This window comes from Lytechinus variegatus, chromosome 13, assembly GCF_018143015.1.
Source record: "Lytechinus variegatus isolate NC3 chromosome 13, Lvar_3.0, whole genome shotgun sequence".
NCBI classification, from domain to species: Eukaryota; Metazoa; Echinodermata; class Echinoidea; order Temnopleuroida; family Toxopneustidae; genus Lytechinus; species Lytechinus variegatus.
This window is the reverse complement of record NC_054752.1, coordinates 22,738,020-22,764,403: the sequence shown is the minus strand read 5'-3', so window position 1 is coordinate 22,764,403 and position 26,384 is coordinate 22,738,020. Positions and strand designations below refer to the sequence as shown.

Sequence of the window (26,384 nt, the reverse complement as noted above, 5' to 3'; positions counted from 1 at the left end):
TTCGGACCATTATACTTGACCCCCCCCCCCCCCCCTCCTAAGTGGCGGACCGTGACCCGGAGGAGACAATGCATTGGAGGGGCACAGCATTGTTCACAAACATTACAGTGCCCCTCCAATCTATTGTCTCCTCCGGGTCACGGTCTGCCACTGCCCCCCCCCCCCCCCCCCTCAGATCCCGGCCGTTGATTGTGCGATCGCCGCGAAAATTTGCACGCCCGTAGAACCGGATGTAAACTCCAAGACTGTGTACGATTTTCAAAAAATTAATCACATTTTTTTTTATCAATCAATCATGCATATAACCGAATTGCCCTAAATTTGGTTTTATGTGTATGTTTTTGCCTTTTATTAACTCACTTTATATAGCTAGTAGAATGCTAATTTTGGTGATATCGATTTTTAGCTTTGACACAAAAATCTACAAAAAATTGCTAAGAAACAATCAATGTAATTCTTCGTTTTTTTTCATACCTTTGTTTTTGCGTTTTTTGATGAACTGTCGGGGACCCTTTTGTGATTCAGTTTTGGTTTAATTTTTTTCTTATTTCCAACAAAAAAGTAGACAAAATCGATCCATCGTAAACACAGCTATAACAATTGAAACATAATAAAGAAACATGTACAGTGCGTCCCCCAAAAAAACTATACAGTTTTGAAATGGCTGCCAAAAAAAAATCACTTTTGGGGAAAAACACAAATAATATGGAAGCAATTGGTAACACCTAAAACGGGTGGGCCTTCTCTCAAAGGGGCAAAGAACGCGTTCATGATAAGGCATTTTTCTTCAAAGTCATACCTAGGTTTTTTATCTGACTGCTAAGAACGCACGAATGCCTGTGAGCAAGCAGCCAGGGGACCAACAGTTTAAGGTCCTCTCCGAAGAACCTGGTATAAGGATAAATACCCTTTTCTTGAGTAAAAAGGGCACTTTCAGTACTTCAAAAAGTCGGAGGTACTTTGCCCCCCCCCCAAACGCCGCCCCTGATCATATCTTGTAAATATGTTCAAAATTTATCACAAAATTAGATGTATGTAATGTGTGTGTATGATGTATGTATAAAAAGGTCAGAATTTTGCTTGTTTGCTTTGCTCGCTCGCAGCTTTCTATAAAAGTGTTGCCCTTTCCACCATGTCATGCCCTTTACAAATAAATTTGTTATTCCACACCATGAACACCGATTGACACCCCAATCCGGGACCCCAATACTACATGTATATTATAACACAAACCAATACCCCCCCCCCCCCCCCCGGCCCCCACCCCACCGCCTTGCCTCTGCCGCGGCGGCCGTGACAAGTATCGCGATTAACGGTGATCGTGCGTGACGTAGCGATATCGTTGTACTTCCAACGACAAATCAAAGATGTCTGAAATCTGAGGAAACGATTGAAAAAAGTACTACACAATATCCGTGCAAATCTTCCGTAGGCTCAAGAATATCACGATATACTAATTAATTTCTGAACGTTCTGAAATTCATGCTACAACTGACATCAATATTTATCTACCAAAGTGTTAAGGTCGACAGTATTTTTTACCAACAAACGGCACGGAAAATTGACTGCATTTGCCAAAAGGTACACGCAGTACGTACGCAGTATAAACGAACACTACACCGTACATACTGTGCATGTACTGTGAATAATGGCTACTCGTCTAGACGGATTTTGAATTGTGCTATGACTGAAACAACCATGAATTTTGTGCTTGGACTCGGAGCCTCTTACATGTACGCCATGTGAATTGAAGTTCTTGGACAGTTGACTAATTCATATTCGTCTCCTCATTCGACATCGGTGCTTGTTTGGACATTTTGGTTACAATTTCAACTGGCTGTTGGCTACCGGTACAGTACTGTACTGGTCGATAAGGGAAGAGACGGGGTAGACACGCCACGCATGCAGCGCAGTGCTTGTTGAGTGGCGACCATACGGAGCGGTTTTGCCTGGGCCTCTGAGCCCGGCGCGTTTCCGTGATGGTGTACCGTTCGACAAAGCCCGCTGTCGTGATCTGACTAGTGCTGGCCAGCTTTACCGTCAACGAACACATGACGAACAAATCGAACGCAATTGATGGACTGTGTGTAGACTACGTGTGATTTCTTCCTGAGTGCTTCACTTTCAGATTTGAATGAAACTCATGCTTTTCAAATATTTTTTTGTGTAAGTAATTTTCTAAGCAATTAAGAGTGACACTAAAACGATCACAATCACCTCTCCTCAAATACCCCAAATCAACAAATGCAAATGTGTTTTTGCAGACCTTGACTTAATTGATTCATCATGTTTGTGTTTTTTTTTGGGGTGGGGGGTTGGAAATAGTGCTGATGTCTCGATTTTTAAGCCTGGCCAGGATGACATGGAATGATGGGATGGGTGGATGCATTTACTGACCATGCTGACAACTGTTATTAGATTTAATTTTAGTAGGCCTAATCAATCATATGTTAGACAGCTGGCAGCCGTCTGTTTCGAGGAGTTAACATTTTTTAAAAATTTCTCCTCGTACACAGACGGCTCGCTATCGTGCAGCCACCATTAGGGGACTTGCAATGCAAAATCCCCCCGTCGGGGCTCTTCAATTTTTGTCTTTAATGAATAAAAAAATTGACAATTATTGCGACCAAAATGCAAATTAATATTCCCTCTTGGCATTAATTGCCAAAAAACAGAGAAAAATCAAGTTAAAAGGAACAAAAACAGTGACTTACCTCGACTGTCACGCAAATTCACTTCCCCGTTTTGTCCGATCTTTATGGCCATTGAGTCCCCTGTACAGATCGCGCTAGAACTTCGGTCTCTGTTTTTGGTAAGTGAAGCCAACGGAGTTCAGCTGAACAACCGACATAACAGAGACCGAAGCTTTTGGTCTAGCCTAATGTTAGACCTCGGCTCTTGACTGTTTTTCCCCTTTTCTTAACATACTGAGACCTCCAAATATTTTTTATCAAAAACTTGTTTAGCTCTTCAGAATCCAGTTGAACATTGCCACCGGACTACAAATATTGTGATGAGAATGAGCGAGGGAATAATTCAAATGAATTGCTGAATTTTCTCCTTGCAGAAAAAAACTTAAAAGTAGTTGAAACAAGACCTGTAACAATACTACATTCATTGCCTGTGGCTATACTCAGTAAAACAGAATCTATCATTATCAAGCCAAGCTGATACACTTGTAGCTACATGTACATGTACCATATGTAGAATTGCATGTTTTAAATGATCGCTGCTTTGATAAAATCATTCTCTCCTAGTAATCGCTTTGTATGTACAAAATACAGAGCTACAGACAAGAAAATATACAATTTTCAACAAGAACATAATTGTCAAATGAAAGCAATATTATTTCTACATGTAGTTGGATCCCATGTTCATATGGATTTGAAAAATATCTGTTAGAAATACTCCTCGATCTACGTGTAATTGTGTACCCTAAGCAAGTATCCTTTAAAGGGATTTCATAAATAAATACAGGACGCAACAGGGCAAAACTGAAATAAAGACCAGGGGCAGTATTCTGTACGTGGAGCAGACTTAATGCTCAGTTAGCATTTTGGTATTCTGAGAAGTCGCTAAAAGTGTCCCTTTAGTATTACCTTATTACCTTATTACCGGATGTACTGGAAAAATGCAGAAAGCTGCAGCCAAGTTTCCAGGTCTAGCTTTCAACCAAGCTCAATCTTCTTCCACAAGTATACTATGTGTGGCAGGGGTGTGTTGCGCAAACTTGCAATAGTACATGTACAAGTTATGACCGCACGAAGACTTAATTGAGTAGTTACGAGACTTATTCTGAAGTCTCAGACTCATAGCGCTCAATTAGCGGACATTCCAGTGGGGAAAAAATAATGGTGATTAAAGGTTCATAAAGTCATCTCGTGTGGCTTTCATTTCTTGTAATTATGAATTCGGTTTACTATTTTGTGACTAAAAAGAGGATGGGAGAGAATTGAGTATAGAATGAAACAAAAGAAGGTAGTACATGATTATAGAAACAAGTAAAATAAGGAATAGGGAATTTGGTAATGAAGAAATGAGAAAGCGGGAAAAAGGAAACAGATATTGTGTGAACATAGGAAATATGACTACTATTTTTCTATATTTTCTTTATTTGTAGCATTATACAGTATTTTTTTTTTGCACAGTATGTGACAATAAGCATGATATACAAAATGTAAGGAGACTACCAAACTACGGTGCAGCAATGTTCAGGCCAGGGAGTAATCAAACCTGTTTCTGACGATAAAAATACAAGAATAGTATAATTCAATGATTATTCTCTCATAGAATAAAACACCCCAAAGGAAATGGTGAGTGCTGTGCTGTCATCGTTTCCCTGACGTATGAAATCTTGAATGTCACAATTTTTTTATATCCAATAAAAATGAGAGGGAAAGGGACCTCTAAAAATCTTTGAAAACATATTAGCATTTTTTAGACAAAAATTCTTTGTAGCGAGCCTCACACTGCGCAGTGCAAGCCAGCACAGTGAAGAGACACTGCGCGTAAATTCTATGTTGTAAGAGTGCATTTGATTGGCCAATTCTGTTCAGTGGGGGTGTGGTCTAAAGACCACCGCACACCTTACGACTGTTCGCAATCCGATTTTGGAACAAGTCGCATTTTGCTATTTTTTTGAAAATGTGGGTGGACCATATCATTTCATTTGAGGTTAAGATTAATTGAAAGAATACTAATATAACCATTTTGGATTGTAAGCCTTTATTTTGGAGGGAAGGCCAAATTAGTTTCAAACCGTAGTCAATTGTACGACTGCTATGACGTCATTACGACTAGATATTGAATTTGCTTTTATTCTAAGAAGGATGATAGCAAAGTCAGATTTGAACACAGGTATTTTGTTCGATGATTTCAAACATGACACAGTAAGATATTCCATGTCTCAATATTAGCATCAAATTCTACTAGGTTTTATTCCAAAATCGGGTCACAGACCGATCGTAAGGTGTGCGGTCGCCTTAAAGGGAGTTACGGTAATTGAGTGCTAATAGAGTTTCCAGAAAATGAATTTGGAGGTCCATTCAGCGCTCCATTAAATGGGGAACTTATTAGGAAACTTATGAGACTTTTCAGAATACCCCCCTAATAAAGTGTTCACTCAACTGGTGCACTGAGAAACTTTTGTCCTTGCATGTGAGTCTGTTGCTCACCATATCTGTACGTGTTCTTTCAACTTTCAAAATGATGTCTAGCAAGCCTAGAAAGTAATTTAAGCACATGTATCTATTATTCATTGCAGGGATTGTCTTTTTATGGTCGGGTTTCCTTTTGAAAGTGATTAATTTCTTCATTTTGAATTTTAGCACAAACCAGGAGGGTTTTTTTTTTTTAAATTAAACAGAAATCAGAGAGCCCTCTTCCAGAGAATCTTGAATTTAGAGATTGATAATGTAATCAATTGTAGAAATTAGCTCCACAATCATTCACTAAGTTTCATGTTATGGGGGCCCAAGTGTGCTGAATGCAGTGCTTAATTTGTGTGCAGGGCTCTTGCAAGATTTGAAAAAGGTGTGGCACAATATCTCAACAAATTTCCACACCTTTTCAGCATGTGTAACACTAGCCTGTCCATTCTGGCTCCCATTTTATTTGTGATCTACCTCTATTCGTAGGATATACAGACCCAGTGAGCAATCTTTGAGCATAGTTTACACTTGATACTAAATAGGTTCATTATTGCGGATTGAAATAATCGCTAGAGGGTATTCATTTGTCTCGCAATCTACTATGGTCAACAAGGAAATTCGTGGTTACTCTCGCAAAAAGTGTTCACTGGCTTTCTAGGAAATTTGTGATCACTCTCGCAAAAAGTGTTCACTAGCTTACAAGTTCACGAGCTTTCGAGTGCTGCTGCAACTCTTTATCTAGTGACGAAAATTATCTGATATCGTACTCTATTTATACTAACCTCCAAGACCGTACGCACGAACGCGAGAACAATAGGTGGGCACTGATCCGTTGTGCGATTGGTCAGGAGTTATGCAAATAAGCCGGGGTATATGCAAATACGCCGTGGGTCGGCAATATGCAAATGAGACCAAAAAAATTGGCGGGTCGCTAGTTTCCCGTGGGCGGGGGGTTGACTAGCTGAGCGGTCCCTCGATCGGGGCCGGGAACGATCGGGTCGGCGTGCACTGCCAGGTAAGGGGGTATTGTGCTGTCGGATGGTTCGCATCCAGAAATCGGGGATGTCGATCCCGCTGTCTCTGTTGAAGTTGTTGGGACAAAGACGTATACTAATAGCCTCCTTAATCCTGCGTGTATACCAATGTCTTTCTTTGGCAATGCAATGTACACCCTCCCAATCTGGGTGGTGTTGCTTCTCCCAAGCATGTTCTGCCACCGCGGATGTGTCGGTTCGCTGTAACCGAACATCGCGCTTGTGTTCAGAAATGCGTTCAACTATTGGTCGGGCTGTCTCTCCGATGTAAGACCCGTCACATCCCTGGCAAGGAATGTTGTATACTACGCCATCACGTCTGTGATCAGGGATAGGGTCTTTGGGGTGTACAAGCTGTTTGTGTAAGGTGGTGTCCGAGCGGAAAACCGTTCGGATACCGTGACCTAATCGGCGTTTAAGTTGTTGTGAAAGGCCATCTATGTATGGCAAGACTGTACAAGTCTCGAAAACCTTCTGATCCCTTAGTGGTTGTTTTCTCTTTAAAGTGTTCTTGATAAAACGGCGTGGGTAGCCGTTGCTGTATAAGGCGCCACGTATGTGTGCTCTTTCTTTCGGGAGTTCAGGCGGGTGAGTTATAATATGTGCTGCTCTGTCGAACAGGCATTTAACAAGACCCTTCTTGACCGATTTGTCGTGATGAGAATCATATGGTATGTATTGGTCTGTATGAGTGGGCTTGCGGTAGACAGGTGGAAAGTTTCCGGCCCTCGTGTCTTTGGACTAGCGTATCAAGGAATGCTAATTTCCCTCGTTCAGTTTACACTTGATGTTACACTCGAGCAAGAACAAAGGAAATGGTCCAGTGAATCTATTGTTCTGGCTTGGTCACTCTATTTGTTCTGGACCTGGAACATAACTATGCTCAAAGATTGCTGACTGCCACTGTACTGACTGTACATGAAAATGTGTGGCAGAAAATGTCCAGTATTAGAGTAGTAGTGTGGATATGTCCTCAACACTTGCAGTCTGTAACCCTATCCTATGGCAGCTGCAACCAAATTGTGTATGTGTTGAGTCCAGGCAAAAACCTTAATTTTTGTCTCGCCAGTATAGCAGAGCGAGATTATTATACTAGGCACCGCTTTTCCAATGGCAAAGGCGACATTGGCGTCATCAATGTTGAAATCTTAAAGTTTAAGTTTTTGAAATGTACATGAATAGGGACCTAGTTCGTGAAACTTGGCCATGAGGGTAATCTGGTCTTATTGAATATCTTGCCTGAGTTTCAGGTCACATGACCAAGGTCAAAGGTCATTTATGGTCACTGAAATTCGACCATGTTGGGGCCTTGGGGGGGGTAATCAAAATCTTTATAACCAAGGTTTAAGTTTTTGAAATGTCATCATGACTTAAAAAGTATATGGACCTAGTTTCTAGTTACTTTATGAAACTTAGGACATACATGTAAGTGTAATCCAGTATTACTGAACATCCTGCCTTGGTGTCAGGTCACATGACCAAGGTGAAAGGTCATTTATAGTCACCCAACTTGACCATGTTGGGGGAATCAACATCGAAATCTTTACCACTGTTAAGATTTTTATATGTTGTAATAATTTTGAAAGTTTATTGATCTAATCGCTAGAGGGTATTCATTTGTCTCGCAATCTACTATGGTCACAAGGAAATTCGTGATCACTCTCGCAAAAAGTGAAAAAAAGTGAATCACAAATTTCCTAGAAAGCCAGTGAACACTTTTTGCGAGAGTGATCACGAATTTCCTTGTTGACCATAGTAGATTGCGAGACAAATGAATACCCTCTAGCGATTATTTCAATCCGCAATAATGAACCTATTTAGTTTTATTGATCTAGTTGATGAGACTTAGACATATTAAAAGGATAATGGTGTATCTTTGAAAATCCTGCCTGGGTTTCGGGTCCCATGACCAAGGTCATTTTGGGGATACATGTATATGTTCAATTTCCATCATAACTTTGAAATTCCATAGATCTAATTCATGAAACTTGGACATACATGTAAGTGCAAACAAGTATCATTGAACATCCTGTGTGAATTCCAGGTCACATGACCAAGGTCAAAGGCCATTTTAGGATCAACAAACTGCCCTTGTCATTGTTGAATTGCTATCATAACTTTGAAAATTTATAGATCTAGTTCATGAAACTTAGACAAAAGAGTAATCAATTATCATTGAGCATCCTGCGTGAGTTTTGGGTCATATGACAAAGGTCATTTTGATTTAAGGTCAGTCAACTTTGGCCATGTTGGGGGTATCGTTGAATTACCATTATAACTGGAAGTTTATAGATCCACATTCAGTTCATGAAACGAGGACTTAGCCCTATGGCCTATCTACATGTAGGCTGGGGTATTTTTGGAGATCATATGCCGGGGGGGGGGGGGGGGGCCTCCAGGCCCCCACCTTGAGATCTTGGCTGTCCATCGCTTGATTGGGCCAAAAATTGGCATGCCGGTTGTCTTGGACATAAGCTACAAAAGTTTTTCCTCTTACTTCCTAAATAAAGCACCAAATGTTGTAATTTTTAGTGTAGAATTCTTTGTGGTGTTCTTAGCCAGTAATCAGAGCTGCCAAGTAGTACTGATTTTCCGTATTTAGTACTGAAAATAGAGAATACTGATGGTTTCATGCAAAATACTGATTTCTTAAGTTTCAGTTGAAGTTTTGTCCTATGGTATTCCTGTGAAAATACTTATTTCTTCATCAAAATATGGATTTTCAGCCTTGAAAATACTGAAATGTTCTTGTTCAGGTTGGCAGCTCTGCCAGTTGTACCTGAAAAAATGGCAATATCAGACAAATTTCTTATTTTTGTTACACCTGCTAATCAGAGTGTGACTATAGGCAACGCTTTTCCGGTGGCAGTGTCAACACCAAATCTTAAATTTTTGAAATGACATAATAACTTTGAAAGTATAGGGACCTAGTTCATGGCCATAAGGTTAATCATGTGTTATTGAACATCCTGCCCGAAATTTGAGTAAAATGACCAAGGTCAAAGGTCATTTAGGGTCAATAAACCTTGACCTTGTGGAATCACCATTTTTGAAATATCATCATTACTTAAAAAATATATGGACCTACATGTAGTTCATGAAACTTGGACATAATGTTAATCAAGTATCACTAAACATCCTGTGTGAATTTCAGGTCACATGATCAAGGTTATGAAGGTTATTTAGGGTCAATAAACTTTGGCCAAATTTGGGGTATTTGTTTTATTACCATCATACATGTATGTAACTTTGAAAGTTTATTGGTCTAGTTCATACAACTTGGACATACATGTAAGAGTCACAATTATCACTGAACATCCAGTGTGAGTTTCAGGTCACATGACCAAGGTCAAAGGTCAATGAACTTTGGCCATGTTGGGGGTTTCTGTTGAATTACCATTATAACTTTGAAATTGTATTGATCTGATCATGAAACTTGGACATAAGAGTAATCAAGTATCACTAAACATACTTTGCGAGTTTCAGGTCACATGATCAAGGTTACAGGTCATTTAAGGTCAATGAACTTGGCCAAGTTGGGGGTATTTGTTGAAATACCATCATAACTTTGAAAGTTTATTGGTCTAGTTCATATAAATTGGACATTAGAGTAATTAAGTATCACTGAATATCCTGTGCTAGTTTCAGGTCACATGACCAAGGTCAAAGTTCAATGGACTTTGGCCATGTTGAGGGTATTTGTTAACCATAACTCTGAAAGTGTATTGATCTAGTTCATGAAACTGTTTAAAAGTTTATTGCATTTAAAAAGGGCAGGGGGATTCTACATTATAAAAAATGGAGACCTTTTACATTTTTGTCTCACCTGCGAAGCAAAGTGAGACTATAGGCGCCGCTTTTCCGACGGCGACGGCGGCGGCGGCGGCGTCAACATCAAATCTTAACCTGAGGTTAAGTTTTTGAAATGACATCATAACTTAGAAAGTATATGGACCTAGTTAATAAAACTTGGCCATAAGGTTAATCAAGTATTACTGAACATCCTATTAGAGTTTCATGTCACATGACCAAGGTCAAAGGTCATTTAGGGTCAATGAACTTAGACCATGTTGGAGGAATCAACATCGAAATCTTAACCTGAGGTTAAGTTTTTGAAATGTCATCATAACTTAGAAAATATATGGACCTAGTTCATGAAACTTGGACATAAGGTTAATCAAGTATCAATGAACATCCTGCATGAGTTTCACGTCACATGACCAAGGTCAAAGGTCATTTAGGGTCAATGAACTTTGGACGAATTGGGGATATCTGTTGAATTCCCATCATAACTTTGAAAGTTTATGGATCTGATTCATGAAACTTGGACATAATAGTAATCAAGCATCACTGAACATTTTGTGCAAGTTTCAGGTCACATGATCAAGGTCAAAGGTCATTTAGGGTCAATGAACTTTGGCCAAATTGGGGATATCTGTTGAATTCCCATCATAACTTTGAAAGTTTATGGATCTGATTCATGAAACTTGGACATAATAGTAATCAAGCATCACTGAACATTTTGAGCAAGTTTCAGGTCTCATGATTAAGGTCAAAGGTCATTTAGGGTCAATGAACTTTGGCCGAATCGGGGGTATCTGTTGAATTACCATCATAACTTTGAAAGTTTATTGGTCTAGTTCGTTAAACTTGGACATTAGAGTAACCAAGTATCACTGAACATCCTGTGCGTGTTTCAGGTCACATGTCCAAGGTCAAAGGTCAATGAACTTTAGCCGAATTGGGTGTATCTGTTGAATTACCATCATAACTTTGAAAGTTTATGGATCTGATTCATGAAACTTGTACATAAGAGTAATCAAGTATCACTGAACATCCTGTTCCAGTTTCAGGTCACATGATCAAGGTCAAAGGTCATGTAAGGTCAATGAACTTTGGCCATGTTGGGGTTTTTTGTTGAATAACCATCATATCTCTGTAAGTTTATTGGTCTAGTCCATAAAAAGAGGACATAAGAGTAACCATGTATCACTGAACATCTTGTGCGAGTTAGAGTAGTATGCAAAGTCAGCACTGCTGCTATATTGAACCGCGTGATGCAGGTGAGACGGCCAGAGGCATTCCACTTGTTTAAACTAAGTTGTGACTTGCTTTTATTTGTAATGTATTCAATGATTTACTTTATCTTCATTACGATGAATATTAATGTATCTTGTTGTACACAATGAATATTGTACATATATTTTTTTTCTTGAAGTTGAAGCAATCAAGATTTTTAAAGAAAGTTCATAAAACTTGGACATAAGAGAAATCAAGTATCATTGAACATCTTCTGTGAGGTTAAGGTCACATGACCAAAGTCAAAGGTCATTGAACTTTGACCGTTTCGGAGGTAATTATTTATTGCTGTCATAATTTTCAAAGTTGATAGATTTAGTTTATAAAATGTGGATATAGGGGTAATCAAGTATTACTGACAAGTCTTAGTTTGCATGAACAAGGTTGAATGTCATTTATTGTCAATGAACATAGTATTTTTTTTTTTACTAATTATTTCATAGTAGTTTTCAAAGTCAGCACTGCTGCTATATTGAATCGCGTGATTCAGGTGAGACTGCTAGAGGCGCTCCACTTGTTACAATGTATAATGTATTTCTCTGTTTTTTGGACCTTTTGTTTTCCATTGTTTTTTTAATGAACTTTGTCAGGGACACTTGAGATCATAAACGGCATAAAATGAATCCATTTAGACCAGCAAAACTAAAAATAATCATACATGTATGAATTTTGGTTGAAAACCCAACTTGCATTGACTTAGTACAAAAAATAATGTTTCTGAGCAATTTTTGGTCTGACATGCAACTACAAAATGTTGCCTGATTTGGGAATCGTGTACCCGGGTGTCACAAATTTGGTCTCAAAAGATGCGCAAGACTTGAAATTTAAAAAAGTCAGAGAGCGGCGCGAACATATTGCGCGAATCTTTCCGGAGTCCCTCCGAGGGCCCCCCCCATTGGCCTAGATAGGGCTAAGGGTTATCAAGTATCACATTGTCTTGCACAAATATCTGCCTGTAGGTCACATGATCAAGGTCATTTAGCGAAATGGCTGGAGCCCCAGTGTATTTTTTCCCCCTGGTGGAGTCTGCAAAACACAACACACAATTGAAAAAAGTCTCTAGTTTAAAGCATTATTGTTACAAATGGTACTGTAATTACATTCATTTATGATAGTCTCATTGTAATGTAGCTAGGCCTGAGTCATCCTGTTTTTTTTTTTTAACCATTGCCCACCTGGAATTTGTAGCAGAGACCTATGTATTGCCAAAATAAAAAAATTCAAAAGAAATACAGTGTCACAAAACTCATTGGCCCAAATTCACAAAGATGGTTTTGAAAACCCAAGGTTGAGTCCATGGTTTATGCAGATTTCTTGTATAAATTATGTTCATTTTATATTAAAAAAATGTCCAATGCTGATGCGCACTATTGTTACAGTGCGCCCGATTGACGCCTGTTGCTGTGGTTATCCACGCTATTTTATTAATGAGTCCACTGTCTTGAATTAATGAGTCGACTCTTCAAACAGTGGACTCATGAATAAAATAGCGTATGTAACCATGGTAATAGGCGTCAATTTAGCGCACTGTGACAAAAGCGTGCATCAGCATTGGACATTTTTTATACATGCGCCCGATACGCGCTAAATTTAGCATAATTCATACACTAAATATGCATAAACCATGGATTCAACCGTGGGTTTTCAAAACCACCTGTGTGAATTTGGGCCATTATAGACTGAATATCAACCACTGTTCAGGCCTTTATTTACTTATCTAGATCTTTTGGAGACTTGCGCATGATACACTACATGTATATAATCAGCCAAATAGAGAAAAACAATAGTACATGAGTGGGATTTCTGGATTTTCTTGCTTGAGTTCATCAGCCCGAGCAGTTATAATCCAAGTTGCATACTTTATGGGAGCATCCATCTTGTTTGCACTTTTAGTTACTCCACTGCAGGATTACAGCGAATATCGCATCACAGTTTGCTCCATATTTTTGGAAGATTGCTATGCATAAAGTCTTTTGTCTTTTACATAGGACTGTACTTTACTTAGTTGAGAGCTTTTCTCTTATGACCCAAAATGTTATTCAAAATTGTAGAGCAAAATTATTCCCTGGATATTGATCAATTTTTGCGATCGCTTCCAAGTGGGATGTTTTTCTTTTATTCTCTTGGAATTGTTGCATTGGGCTACTACATGTAATAGTATACATAAATTTTGAAGAAAAAAATTCACACCATTTCTCACATTTGAAATACATGTAGCAGTATGAATAGATTTTTCATTTTGAGTACACCAATCTGAAGTATTATTTAAAATTTAATAAAAATTTACATGGATATTGACCGGGTAAAAGAGGTTTAAACTGCTTGTACGTGTAGGTCCTAAACTCAATGTTGTGATCTTGTAAGGTGTAAAAAATGACCAATTCCTTTGATTGCGTAGTTCTTAAAGGTCAAGTCCACCCCAGAAAAATGTTGATTTGAATCAATAGAGAAAATCAGACAAGCACAATGCTGAAAATTTCATCAAAATCGGATGTAAAATAAGAATGTCATGCATGAAAATGTGGATAAATTTGTTTATCGGTACCAGTCAATATTTTCATATTTTTTGTAATACTAGTAGCTGATGAAGATGTGAATCTTCTGTCTTTCTGGACTGAAATGTTACATTGTTTCACATCATTTTCCATTCAAATTAGAATTATTTATTATAAAATATACATTCTGGCCCGTATTCTGATGGCTCATTTGGTTCTCAAATCATTCATAATTGTCCAGGAAGTATAGATGAATGATTGTCTTCACCATCGATGAATCAGAAAAGAGCACAGTAAACATAAGAAACATACAACTTACAAAAAATTTTGATACTTCTGGCTTGCCATTTATACTTAAGCCACAACTTTAAACCTAAGCTTAAGTTAAACCTGCTATCAGAATACGGGCCTCTAAGTTCATGTCAAAACAGTATGATATGAATTATGAATTTGGAAATATTTTGTCAAATCTTTTTTGAACTACCCCCCCCCCCCCCTATTTGCGCAAAAGGCTCAACCGCCGGTTTATTTATAATGCTTGAATGTTTTTTTTAAGTAAATGTAATGACTTCTGCCTTATATTCTGAATAATTTATGAAGGATGTATCATACTTTGTTGTGGTTTATAACAAACAAGTATAGGCCTGTGTTTGATGTACATGTCTATATGTACATGTAGTATTGTATGCCAGTTGGGTATAGACGATTTCAAAGTGAGTTCAGAATTCAATGAAATGACCACACAAGTGTCTATAAAAAAATAGGTACTAAAGGGTTCTGGAAGAAATGATGTAATTGATGAGAGCTGTGCTTGACAATCCACCCAAATATTTGGTCTTTTTTTCAAGCAATTATAATAAACTGTCCCATGTGTGATTATCCGTGTTGGTAATCTCCAGTGTGAATAACATGTAATCTATGATTTCACAAATTTTATGTATAGAATACTCTATTCTCAAATCTCCACTTTCTCGCCTATCCACTTCCTCTCTTCTTCTATCCACTGCTTCTATAACACTCCACATGGTGTACCGTAAACCACATCAGCGAATATTATGTAATTGTATAAAAGTACAAAAACTGCAAAAAAAAATGTATTTGTACAAGATAAACATCTACGATATTGTGACAATTAAACTTGGTTTTACTGACTTTCTCACGAAATCAGTTTACAGAACTTTCATTTTTATTTTAAGATAAATGAAGTAGTTGCAATAAACATTGATATCATGATTTCATTAATTGCATGTGTTCATGATCTGCAGCTGGTGCAGCTCTGATAATTCTGTTTGGACGCATTCTATCCTGTGAGGGAAGGTGCTACATGTATGAGATTATGTCACATGTACATGAACCTATGATCTACAAAAACATAGACCACATTGTACATGAAGTTCATGTTTTCGCTGCTGTATGTTGCACATTGTTCAATACATTTCAATGAACTCATTGTCTTGATTTTCATCTTTGGATCTCACCCAATGATTGAATTCTTGACAAAGATGCCATAACTTGTAGGCTGTAATGCAGCTGGCTTGCATTGCCATAAGTTTTCAAGTTAAACATCAAATTGTGTTGATGATCACAAACGTTGGACAGAATCCAACAAAATGACTATCCAAATGTAATATAATACAATCAAATGATAAAAATATCTTTTTCTACATTCTTCACAGCTTTGTTGTCTTTTGTTTACCTTTGATCGTTAGACTCACCTTTCGAATTTTCATTTTCTCTTCTGCAGGTGAACACAGGATTACATGTGAGTGACTGACTGAAAGGTGAAAGACGTGTGCCAACACATAAAATACAATATGCCAAGCAGTCATAAGAATCGGGGTGGAAGCCCCAGTTATTATCATGAACACAGAGATAGCCCTAGCAAGAGGAAACATAGCAAGTCCTCAAAGTCTGGACGACACAAAAGTAAACGCTCGCGGGACAAGGTCAAGGAACAAGTTGTTAAACCTTTGGTAGAGTATGACGATATTAGTAGTGAGGACTATTCTTTAAGCCCCGTACCTTCTCCGCCACCGCAGAAGAGTAGACCGTCCCCTGACCCTCCGAAGAAACGGAGACATGTGTCCCCAGCAACGGCGATTAAAAATTATGCGACTCAACAAGGGAGGGATTCTCCGCATTCTTCAAACTCTAGGAGTTCTTCCTCAAGAAGGCCGCCCTCCCCTGAACCTTACCCTGTGTCGCAAAAGAGTTACTCATCTTCCAGACATGGAAGATCCAATGAAGCCTCTAGGCCAAGGGCTTATCAAAGCTCTCCCCCTCCTCCAACCAGATACCACAGTCCACCACCCAGGTACTCGGCATCTCCAAAGCGATCTAAACAATCAAAGAGTAAGCAAAAGTATAGGAAATCGCCTATGAGAAGCAGGAAGAACAGAAGTCCAAGTCCGGACTATTACCAGATGTCCAGGCAAAGCAACAAGTCAAGAAGTAGAAGTCCCTCCTACAGGTAAGTCAATGCAAGGCCAGCTTTACCCATCTTTGGAGGTCAAACTTTAATATGTACATGCTTTTTCAGTTATCAGATTGCAAAATATTTGCAAATATTTATTGTAATGATCTTGCTAACAGTTGTTTACATTTAGCCACATAACAGTTTTCTTAAAACAAAACCATGATCCTTTGGCATTTTTGCATATGAAATGAGTGAGGAGTTGCTAGAAGAGAAATGTGTTGAGCTATGTTGTATGCACTTCAGCAATTATTTTGTGCTCAGACAAATAGAGGAAGATGTGTAAGAAAACGGCATTTGAGAAAGTAGAATACAATGTTAACCAAACATGTATGAAATGGCTATCCTGTCAGGAGAACAAATGATTATTTATGTTATATCTTGTGTCTAACATGGCATTCTCTCCTGAACTAACAAAAGCAAATCTAAAACTAAAAGCAGGAAGAAGCATCAGAAGGTATCCCGGTCTCCCAGTGGCAGTCCTTACCGAAGACCTAAACACACTCCGTCCAGATCCCCTTCACCTCCGCCTTATCGTAGCAAGAAACGGGCACGGAGCCCTTCACTTGATTTTCCTGCTACCAAGTATCATTCTTCCATTGGAGGAGAAGTCCTCAAGTACAGGAAGAAAAATATTCAGGCTGTGAAGACCAAGGAAGTCAAACAGGAGAAGGAACCTTCTCCAGAACCAATGCCAGAACCTGTCAAGGTCAAAATGCCAAAGCCAGAAAGCCCAATGATTTTTACAATTAAAAATGACCTGAAGGAGAAGGAAACTGCCTCACCTCAGCGGACAGTTGTGGAATTGCCAGATAGAGGCCTTGTTATAAAGAAAGAAATAAAACCAGTTGTGCCGTCTCCTGTCCCAGCACCTGAACCTGAACCAAAAAGATCCTCTCCTCCCCCAAGGCAAGCTCCAGCAAAACCACCTTTGCCCCTCCCGCCTACGATAGATGCAGTGGACAGTCCTATGAGAGTGGTGAAAGATAAAGGTGATGTTGCAGAGCGGATGCGAAATCTATCCAGGGATCGAGCAAGATCAAGGACATCAATATCAGATCTTCCACTCCCTCCGATGGCTCCAACTCCTGAAGAATCGCCAGTGGACACTCCATCACCTCAGACGCAGCCACGGTCAAAGACCAAGGAGAAGGAGGCGAAAGAATCTAAGGTTGACCTTGGGAAGCGGGAGATGATCAGACAGCGGAGGGCAAAGTTAGCTGGAAGCTCCTTGGATTGGGGAGAGAGGTGTGTTGATGTCTTCGAGATCATCAACCAGATTGGAGAAGGAACCTATGGCCAAGTGTATAAGGCTCGGGACAAAGATACAGGTGAGACGGGGTGTTGCCTTTAATCAATGTCAAGGAAACAAAACATAATGCATGTTAATATACAGCTCTTCTAGCAATAAAAAGATAAATGCGCATTATTTATCTAAACTTACTTGGCTTTTGTAGGATGATATGTCCACATGAATGGGGTGTCAAAATGAACATATCCAGTTGCACGTAACGTTGTGCATAAAATCATTTGTTAATGTACATGTATGAGCAGCTTTACATGTATGAAACACAAGCTTAATCTTTTAAAATCAATAAAATACCTGTATTCTTTTTGCATGATAACAAGCCTTTATCATTTTCTCATGAAGGATATTTCTTCATAGTTCATTAATGAATGAAAGGCTAATTTCTTTTTTTTATACTGTCCCAGGGTATACTTTACTAACTGCTTTTTCCATCGTTCTTTGTCCCTCATCTCCTCTTGTCCACAGGTGAACTGGTAGCTTTGAAAAAGGTGAGGACAGACAATGAGAAAGAGGGCTTTCCAATCACAGCCGTCAGAGAGATTAAGATCCTGAGGCAGTTGAACCATGACAGTGTAGTCAGGCTCCATGAAATTGTCACGGATAAACAGGATGCACTTGACTTTAAAAAGGACAAAGGTGAGTTTGTGTTTTAAGCCAGGGCATGTTTCGCAAAGATTGAAATCTGACTAAAAATCGCATTTAGATATCAGAGGAAATCTCTAAATAAGCCACTTCCACATTTACCTGCAACCGATTTGATTTGTGGTCTTGTTTGATAAGAAGAGATTTGAATTGGATGGTTTTCAAATTTTGGTTGCATGGTGATTGCTCTAGAATAAGTTATGACAAAAAATTATGCTGAATTGATATGTGTTCCTAAGGCTACTATTTTAATTGGACTATTTCATCTGATCACACTAAAATAATGACATTTCATTAATGATCTGAACAGGAGCCTTCTACCTGGTATTTGAGTACATGGACCATGATCTGATGGGACTACTAGAATCAGGACTTGTGAACTTCAGCGAGGAACATGTCCGTAGCTTCATGAAGCAACTTCTTGATGGCCTGAACTACTGTCACAAGAGGAACTTCCTGCACAGAGATATTAAATGTTCTAATATCTTACTGAATAACAAGGTAATTCATACAGAGTGTTGTGAAGTATATAGGCCCCTGTTCTGAACTCTGGTTTTGATTTAAACTCTTCGCTCAGGTAATGGTTCCACTATGGAATGCCAGTTGTGGCACAGGACACAAAACAGTACAGGATCAAATTATCAGCTGATTTGACACTCAAATTCATCCATAACTGTCTTTGAATTGACAACTAAAATAGCTTTCTTTGAGCAAAGAGAACTGAAAACACAAGAAACATACAAAGAAATATTGTTGACAATTTCAACTTCCCACAATTTTAGCACGAGTTAGACCATATTAAAAAAGTTTCACTGGACTTCAGAAAACAATCCCATGGTATGTGGGCATCTCCCCATATGATATTACAAGACTTTTGCTCCTTTCACACCCTTCCACTTCAACATGTTGAACACTCGAGTCATTGTAAAAGAGCAGTACCAGTTTATTGTAGTTCTACAGGTTCTTATATGCTCAGGCACTACAAATAAGTTTGCATGGTATCTAATCACTAAACATCCTGGTACGTATTCTGAAGTCTGGTTTGAATTAAACCTTGGTTTAAAGTTGTGGTTTAACTATGGAGAGCCAATTGGGGGCACAAATCCCTAACAATACACATCCAATTTATTAACTCAAATGAAACTCAAATTATCTGGGAATGATAACTGAAGTATATTCAGATATTTTTTTTCAATATGAAATCAAAAGGAAACAATGATAAACATAAGAAATATACAATGTGAAAAGAATGGTTGAATTCTTTGTTCCCCATAATTTTAGCACAGAGATAGACCATGGTCTGAGTTAAACCTGACTTCAGAATACGGGCCCCTGTCTGTTGAAAGCCTTGAATAGAAGGATTAAGTTACTTTGCATGAACTTGATCAAGGCATGATGACTCATGTAGGGCCATTATCTTGTCATCTCCCCCTACATGGATTTGTTGTTGACTTGAGGTTAATGTACATGTAGGTCCCCTCAAGCAGAGTTCATGCACATGTTACCTGAATAATTCTATTAAAAGAAGCCCCATGAGCAGAATTATAACACTGTAACAAAGAAGCTGTATGCACTGTATGGCAAGTTCCCCCAAGTCTGCGCAGTCCCCCTTGTCTGTGCACACGCTTATCTGCGCGATTCTAATAAAAGAAGATACGCAACGAACACAAACTTTACACGTGCAACATATAGACAGATATTCATTAAAAAATCCGACTCAAAATGTTGGAAAAATAATGAATTTTGGTCATTACATGAGACGGTTTCAAAAATGCCGCCCTTCTCATCAAAATATCCGAATCGTGTGCAAAGTGAATAGGTGCTTAGACATGGGGTACCAATTTTTTTCAATCTGAAAATGACTGCCCTAGGTTTTTTTTCCAAGGAAATCCTATATTTCAAATTTGTATGAGATATTTCGTACACTTAAGGGACATTATTAAAGGAAATATTTTGTGAAATAAAACAAAATTCATGTTAAATCTTAAGTCCAATTGTTAGGTGCGCAGAATTGGGGACCACCATCATACATAAAAAATAATTATTTGATGTAATGACTTTGTCTGCTTACATGTACCAGAGATGTATGACACACCAAAAAACTGCTGTAAAGAATAAATTTTATTGACAAAGTGTTAATAAAAAAAGCATTATCGGGTATGATATGACATACCTACTGGAGTAGAGGATTGTCCACAGAATCAACTGACACTTATTTTAGATTTTTCCAAAAATGACCACTAACATTAATCTGCTATTTTAAAACACAATATTCTAAGAATAGAAAGAACAGTGAGGGGGGCGGGGGAAGCAACTCGCAAGTTTGAAATGTGTATTTGTATTTGCCAATCTTTGCATTTTTCACTCCATTGCAATTGACCCACCGAATGCTCTAGGTAGTGAAATGAATGAATTTGTATTTGTGTCTTTTTATTCAAGATGCATCATTCATTGAATTTCTCCTACTTTTTTTCTGACAGGGCCATATCAAGCTGGCTGACTTTGGTTTAGCAAGATTGTACCATGCTGATGACAAGACCAGGCCTTACACCAACAAAGTCATCACCCTCTGGTACCGGCCACCAGAACTCCTGCTCGGAGAAGAGCGTTATGGTCCAGCAGTAGATGTCTGGAGCTGCGGCTGTATCCTTGGGGAGCTCTTCACACAAAGACCCATTTTCCAGGCCAACCAGGAGTTGGCCCAGCTGGAGCTGATCAGCAGGATCTGTGGCACACCTACCCCAGCAGTCTGGCCGGAAGTCATTCGCTTACCCCTCTTCAACACCATGAAGCCCAAGAAGATGTATAACCGTAGGCTCAGAGAAGAATTCTCCTTGTAAGTTTACTTATTTAGCAATACCTCTTGTTCAGAAAGTATTGAAATTCTTTGTTTATGCATTTTTATTTTTTTTTTCAAATGCATTTTTTATTATCTTTAAACTTTAAGAGTTTTTGGTAGGATTTGATCTTAACCCTTTCTCGGCCCGGGGGCTCGGAGCCCCCCCCCTCCCCCAGAGTCGCGCAATATTTTCGGCACGCAAATTTTTTTTTACCGCGCCGCTCACTTACTTTTAAATTTCAAGACTTGCGCAACTTTTGAGACCAATTTTGCGTAACCCAGGTACGTGGTTCCGAAATCACGCAACATTATGTAAGTGTATGCCAGACCAAAAATTGCTCAAAAACGTGATTTTGTGTACAAAGTCAATGCAAATTGTGTTTTTCAACCAATGTCGAGACAACTTCCAATTACTTTGTCTATGTAATATATTTAGGAGTGAAGATCTTATCAACCTTTAGGGGTTACAAGTTCAAAGGTAAAAGGGGTTATCACATGTGTGAAATAAGTTGTATAGTATTCTATTATTTCTATGGATATGATCTGTTTTCTTTCAACCCAAGGTTACCCAAAGATGCCCTTGATCTATTAGATGGAATGTTGACCCTTGACCCTGATAAGAGAACCACTGCTGAAGATGCGCTGAACTGTATCTGGCTGCAGGCTATCAACCCAGGAAAACTGACCCAGCCAGAGTAAGTTCTTTGTTATGTACACCCCACCACAGTTGATATAATTGTAATTATGTTACACGGTTTTGAGTTTAAAACCGGAGTTAGATTTTAATATTCATTCAGAACTCATCGTGTTAATACAGACTTATATTTCCATGGGATTTCAGTTAAGTTGGACTTATCATGACTTTATGAAATAGACCCAAGAAGGTAGACGGTATGAAATGTGCTTTGAAGCAGACACCACAGAAGATCAGTGTGTAAACCAAGATAATTTTACTAATCTACAAAAACAAGATATTTTCATTTAACATATCTGTAAACTTAGAATGTGATACTTTGGATGAAAGGGGGAAGAGTTTAAAATTCTTTGTCCATGCCGTTTTGTATTGTACTTGTTAATGTATTTCATATCTTGACTGGTTCTACACTTTGATTCACTGTATCTTCCAGCTTGCCACATTGGCAGGATTGCCATGAACTGTGGAGTAAGCGCAGACGGCGACAGGAAAGGCAGCAACAGCAGCAGGCAGCTGCTCAGAATCGAGCAGGCAATGGGACGGAGCAAAGCCACTCTAAATCCAGTCGCAAAGAGCCCCTGCCTCCTGCAGTAACCGAGGAAGAAGCTACTCATATACCTGGACTAGGGTCAGAAGAGTCAGGTAGCTCAAAGAGAGGAAGCAGAGCCCCAAGTCGGTCCAACACACCCCAAGCCTCCAAAGAGAGTAAGGATCCTTCGGGAGATGGAGGGAAAGGGTCAGGAGAAAAGAAGCTTGCCAAGTTGATAAACCTGCTACAGGCTCAGCCCCAGCTGGATGTCAACAAACTTGCAGAAACCCTCAATGTGCAAGTTGATGCCTCCACAATCAAGCTCTTGGAGAACCTGAACATGCAGCTTTTAATTGCAGCACATGCAACCAAACAAAAGTCCAAAGAAGATGAGGCGAAGCCAGCACCGTTGCCTAATAAAGAAGTCACTACAGATTTGCTTGTCAAGGCCTTGGAAGGGTCCAAAGGAACAGGTGGTGCCCTGGAGCAGGTGTTTGGGACTTCATCATCGGAGCAGAAAAAGCATGCTAAGGAAATTGCAACCTCTCTTGCCCAATATGTCTCTGCCCTGTTTGGTAAACCAGTCAATCCTTCAAAAGGGGCATCTGACCCAGCCCCCTCTAGTGTCACGAGTCAGGGTAAAGGTTATGGAAATGCCCAACAAAGCACATCAATCATCACTCCACCCTCGGACTCCCGTAGCTCTTTTGCGGACAATTATGGCAATTCTCAGGGAGGAGAATCTTCCAGTATGTCATATTCAAGGGAAAACTCCAGACCAGATTTTGGTGTGTCGGATGACTCGCAACAGAGCTGGAAACCCCCAACTCCTCTGGGGCCACCACCAGAGTCACCAGAAGCGGAAGAGCAGGAGCAGCAACATGCAGAAGATACCAATTTGGTGACTCCCGGTGTAAAGGCTGCCTTGATGCAGATGATTGCTCAGCAGGGTTTATCTGAGCTGGGTATCGATCAGCAGCCTGTGGACCCTAACTTGCCCCCACCGCCAGAACCGGCCCTTCCACCCCCAGACAGTGCACCTCAGGATCCCTTCCTACCTCACTCAAAACCCATCTTTCCCAGTGGACAGTACTGCAAAGATGACCCATCCAAGGCATCAGGAAGTGGAGACAGAGGGAACTTGTTCCCTGCAGGGAAGAACAAGGGTAAAACTTGGGGTCCTCTTCCTTTCAATCGAGGGGGTGGTAGAGGAGGGTTCAAGGGATCACATCGAGGTAATAAGAAGGGTCCAGTAGGGCCAGGGACAGGATGGTCATGATGATTGTGAAAACAAGAGTTACTTTTATTTTTACAGTCTTCTTGTAGACAGCGAGAATATATCATGATTTAGGTATGATAACTGTCTTATTTAGATGTTCCCTTGATCTCTCGTTTTGTACTAGAAGGATCAGCTGATGAAAATTTTTTAAAAGTGTGACATGACATATTTATCAAAAGTGGATTTGTGCTTTCCTATGTTATAAATATATCTCAAAATCACCCAATGTAACTGATTATTTGCTACATGTGTCATAAGTTCTCATGTTTTGCACTACAAGATTTAAACAAACTAAATTACATGTAGCAGAAGCCCTCAACAGAAAAGAAAGTAGGATTGTATCAAGTTAAGTGAGCTTGACCTAATGAAACATGCGTAGTTGCCAATTGTATGTTATAGAGTATCGTAAACAAAGTTTTTTCAGAGAAATTATTCCTTCTATCAAGTTTTAGATATATGGCAAGACCACATGTTTTTAATTCCAGCTCCATTGGATTTGCCTTTTTATAAAATTGGCTATCGAAAATAAAATGGGCAGTACAGTGACCATTGTTTGAGATTATTTGACGATTATTCATTTGGAATGATAAGTCTCCATATTTCTGCTGGCCATAATCAGTATTGTCCAGCCTTAGTAAAGAGGAAATGATTGCAATATTCTTGATGGGGAATAATGAAAATATCATAACGGGATAAATCAGAGATGATCTTGTTATTTCTTTCTACCCAAAATTCCTGTGAAAAAGGGACGGCACCTAATGGTAATAACTTTATCAGTAATTGCAGTTATCAAATTATAATTTAAGTTCCGTTTCATCCCATTAATTGAGAATGCATCCAATTTGAAGTGGTCAGGATGTTAAGTTTTTTGACAGAAATAGGAAGTTCATCCATTTCTATAAATAAATCTAATTTAAAAATAATCTAATTTCCAACACACTTTTTGATAACTTTCTACTTTAACTTTGTCTGCAAAAGGATCTATTCTAGGAAACTTTCTTATCAATTCTTGGCATCCCTAAAGGGGCTGTCATTACCAGAAATCTAGTCAGCACATGCCGGTGCCATGTTGCAAGCCATTCAATCCTATTTCTTGGTAACCTTAAATGAGAAACAAATTATCTGTTACAAAGAAGGTGTGATTCTTGATATTATGAGATGGATTAAATTACAACAGCTTAGCATATGCTGGCTAAATGCCCCATAACTTTTTAAAGATTTAACTTCATGTTTGTCACCTATCTTTTTTGGTTGGCAGACAAATTCTTATTTTTGTTCCTCATACAATAGATATATTTTTAGATAATAATCTGTTAGGATATTCATCCATAGCATTGCTCATCTAATGAAACAGAGACCGAATAGAAGAATCTTTATTGGCCGGCACCCCAGAGCAGATGTCTTGGTACAGAGAGAGAGACAGATCTTCATTTTGCATCACTACCTAGGCAGCTTTTAAATTGATATCTTTCTGAGGAGGGTGATTATATTTCAATCTGTTTAATATATTTACATGTGTAAGTTCTTGCATTTTACATAATTTCTAAATAGATTATGATAAAGATGTTATCGAGGTTTATTAGGCACTTTGCAACACAACTCTGTGTGACGTGATTATTTAGCCATGAACAAGTCCGTAATGCAGATGCATACTTAGCCCCCCCCCCCCCCATTAAATATACCTGGTCTTGCCTTGGAAGAAAAAAAAATTGCAGGTAACATGACACAATTTTAGTTTCAAACCTAAAGATGCCTGTTGCAGCGTGAGGAAGGAACTAGTTTTCAGATTATACCAAAATTAAAAAAAAGGTCACAATATAATAATAATTAGCAGTAACACTGATCAGAGATTTGATTTGATAGTAGGGTAGTATGGTAGGATCTTTTAATATTGTCAAATGTTAAAGTGTCCAATATAGTCGCATCTCCAGCTACATTCTATGTTAATGGTGACACAGTCACCTTTTTCCTCATGTTTTTAAAAACAAGATGTGAAGTATTTCCTAGTTCATTAGAAGGAAACCTGTTCATCATGTTTTTTTTTTATGAAAGAGTTATCAAGAGATCTATGTGTAGACTTTATTTCTTTGTAGTTAGTTGTAATATAGATCCTGATTTTAGATGAAAGCTAAGAATCTAATGATTTAAACATTTTTGTAACTTGTAAATTTATGTGTGACTTCGGATGATAGTACTCTGTGTGTGCTTTATGCACTTTGCTTTTTTTGATGTCACACAAGAAGATATTCTTATGAGCTGGCCATATTAAGAGCTGTAATTATAAAGATTTTCTCCTCTAGATATTTTTTAAGCCAGTCAGATGTTAATCAGAGACAAAAGTTACTTTGCAAACCAGTGCAAGTGTAATATGTAAATCGTAAGGAAAATTGAAATTTCTGTGATGTGTTGATAAGCAAAGAAAGAAATTAAAAATATGTAAATGACACTTGTGTTTCGTATTGTGTGTGTTTTCTCAGTGGGTGACTTAATACTGTACATGCTGTTAAATAGATGGAGGGGTAGTATTTTTTTTTAATTTAAAACATTCTAGTAAGTGCATGTTTATTACAAAAATGAGTCAGCACAATGCAGTAATTGGATTATATTAGATTTTTGGTTCGAAATGCTGGATATCACAAATAACTACAGTTGAATTAAGGCCCTACATGTGACCATCTCTTTCTGATTTCTGTGATAAGTCACTGGAAGAATGAAGAATTTTACAAAGAATTTCACTACGCAGCCTAAAATCTTTTATTCAGTTGCATTAATCTGAAAAGTATGCAAAACTGGATTTGAAATGTTCCAGCAAGTTCCCTTTCATATCTTCTATCGTATTTCATGAATTATATAATGCTGAC

At 38.6% G+C, this 26,384-nt stretch overlaps 1 protein-coding gene across 1 annotated transcript; it reads left to right on the top strand.

The window, feature by feature from the left end:
- Nucleotides 1-1,334: 1,334 nt before the first annotated feature.
- Nucleotides 1,335-25,969, top strand: LOC121426631 (cyclin-dependent kinase 12-like). Its single transcript, XM_041622993.1, has 8 exons — nucleotides 1,335-2,166; nucleotides 15,503-16,228; nucleotides 16,652-17,562; nucleotides 18,006-18,176; nucleotides 18,493-18,683; nucleotides 20,663-21,018; nucleotides 21,585-21,716; nucleotides 22,149-25,969. The coding sequence occupies exons 2-8, from the start codon at nucleotides 15,573-15,575 to the stop codon at nucleotides 23,521-23,523; spliced, it is 3,792 nt and encodes a 1,263-aa protein (XP_041478927.1). The 5' UTR covers nucleotides 1,335-2,166; nucleotides 15,503-15,572; the 3' UTR covers nucleotides 23,524-25,969.
- The last annotated feature ends 415 nt before the right edge of the window (nucleotides 25,970-26,384 follow it).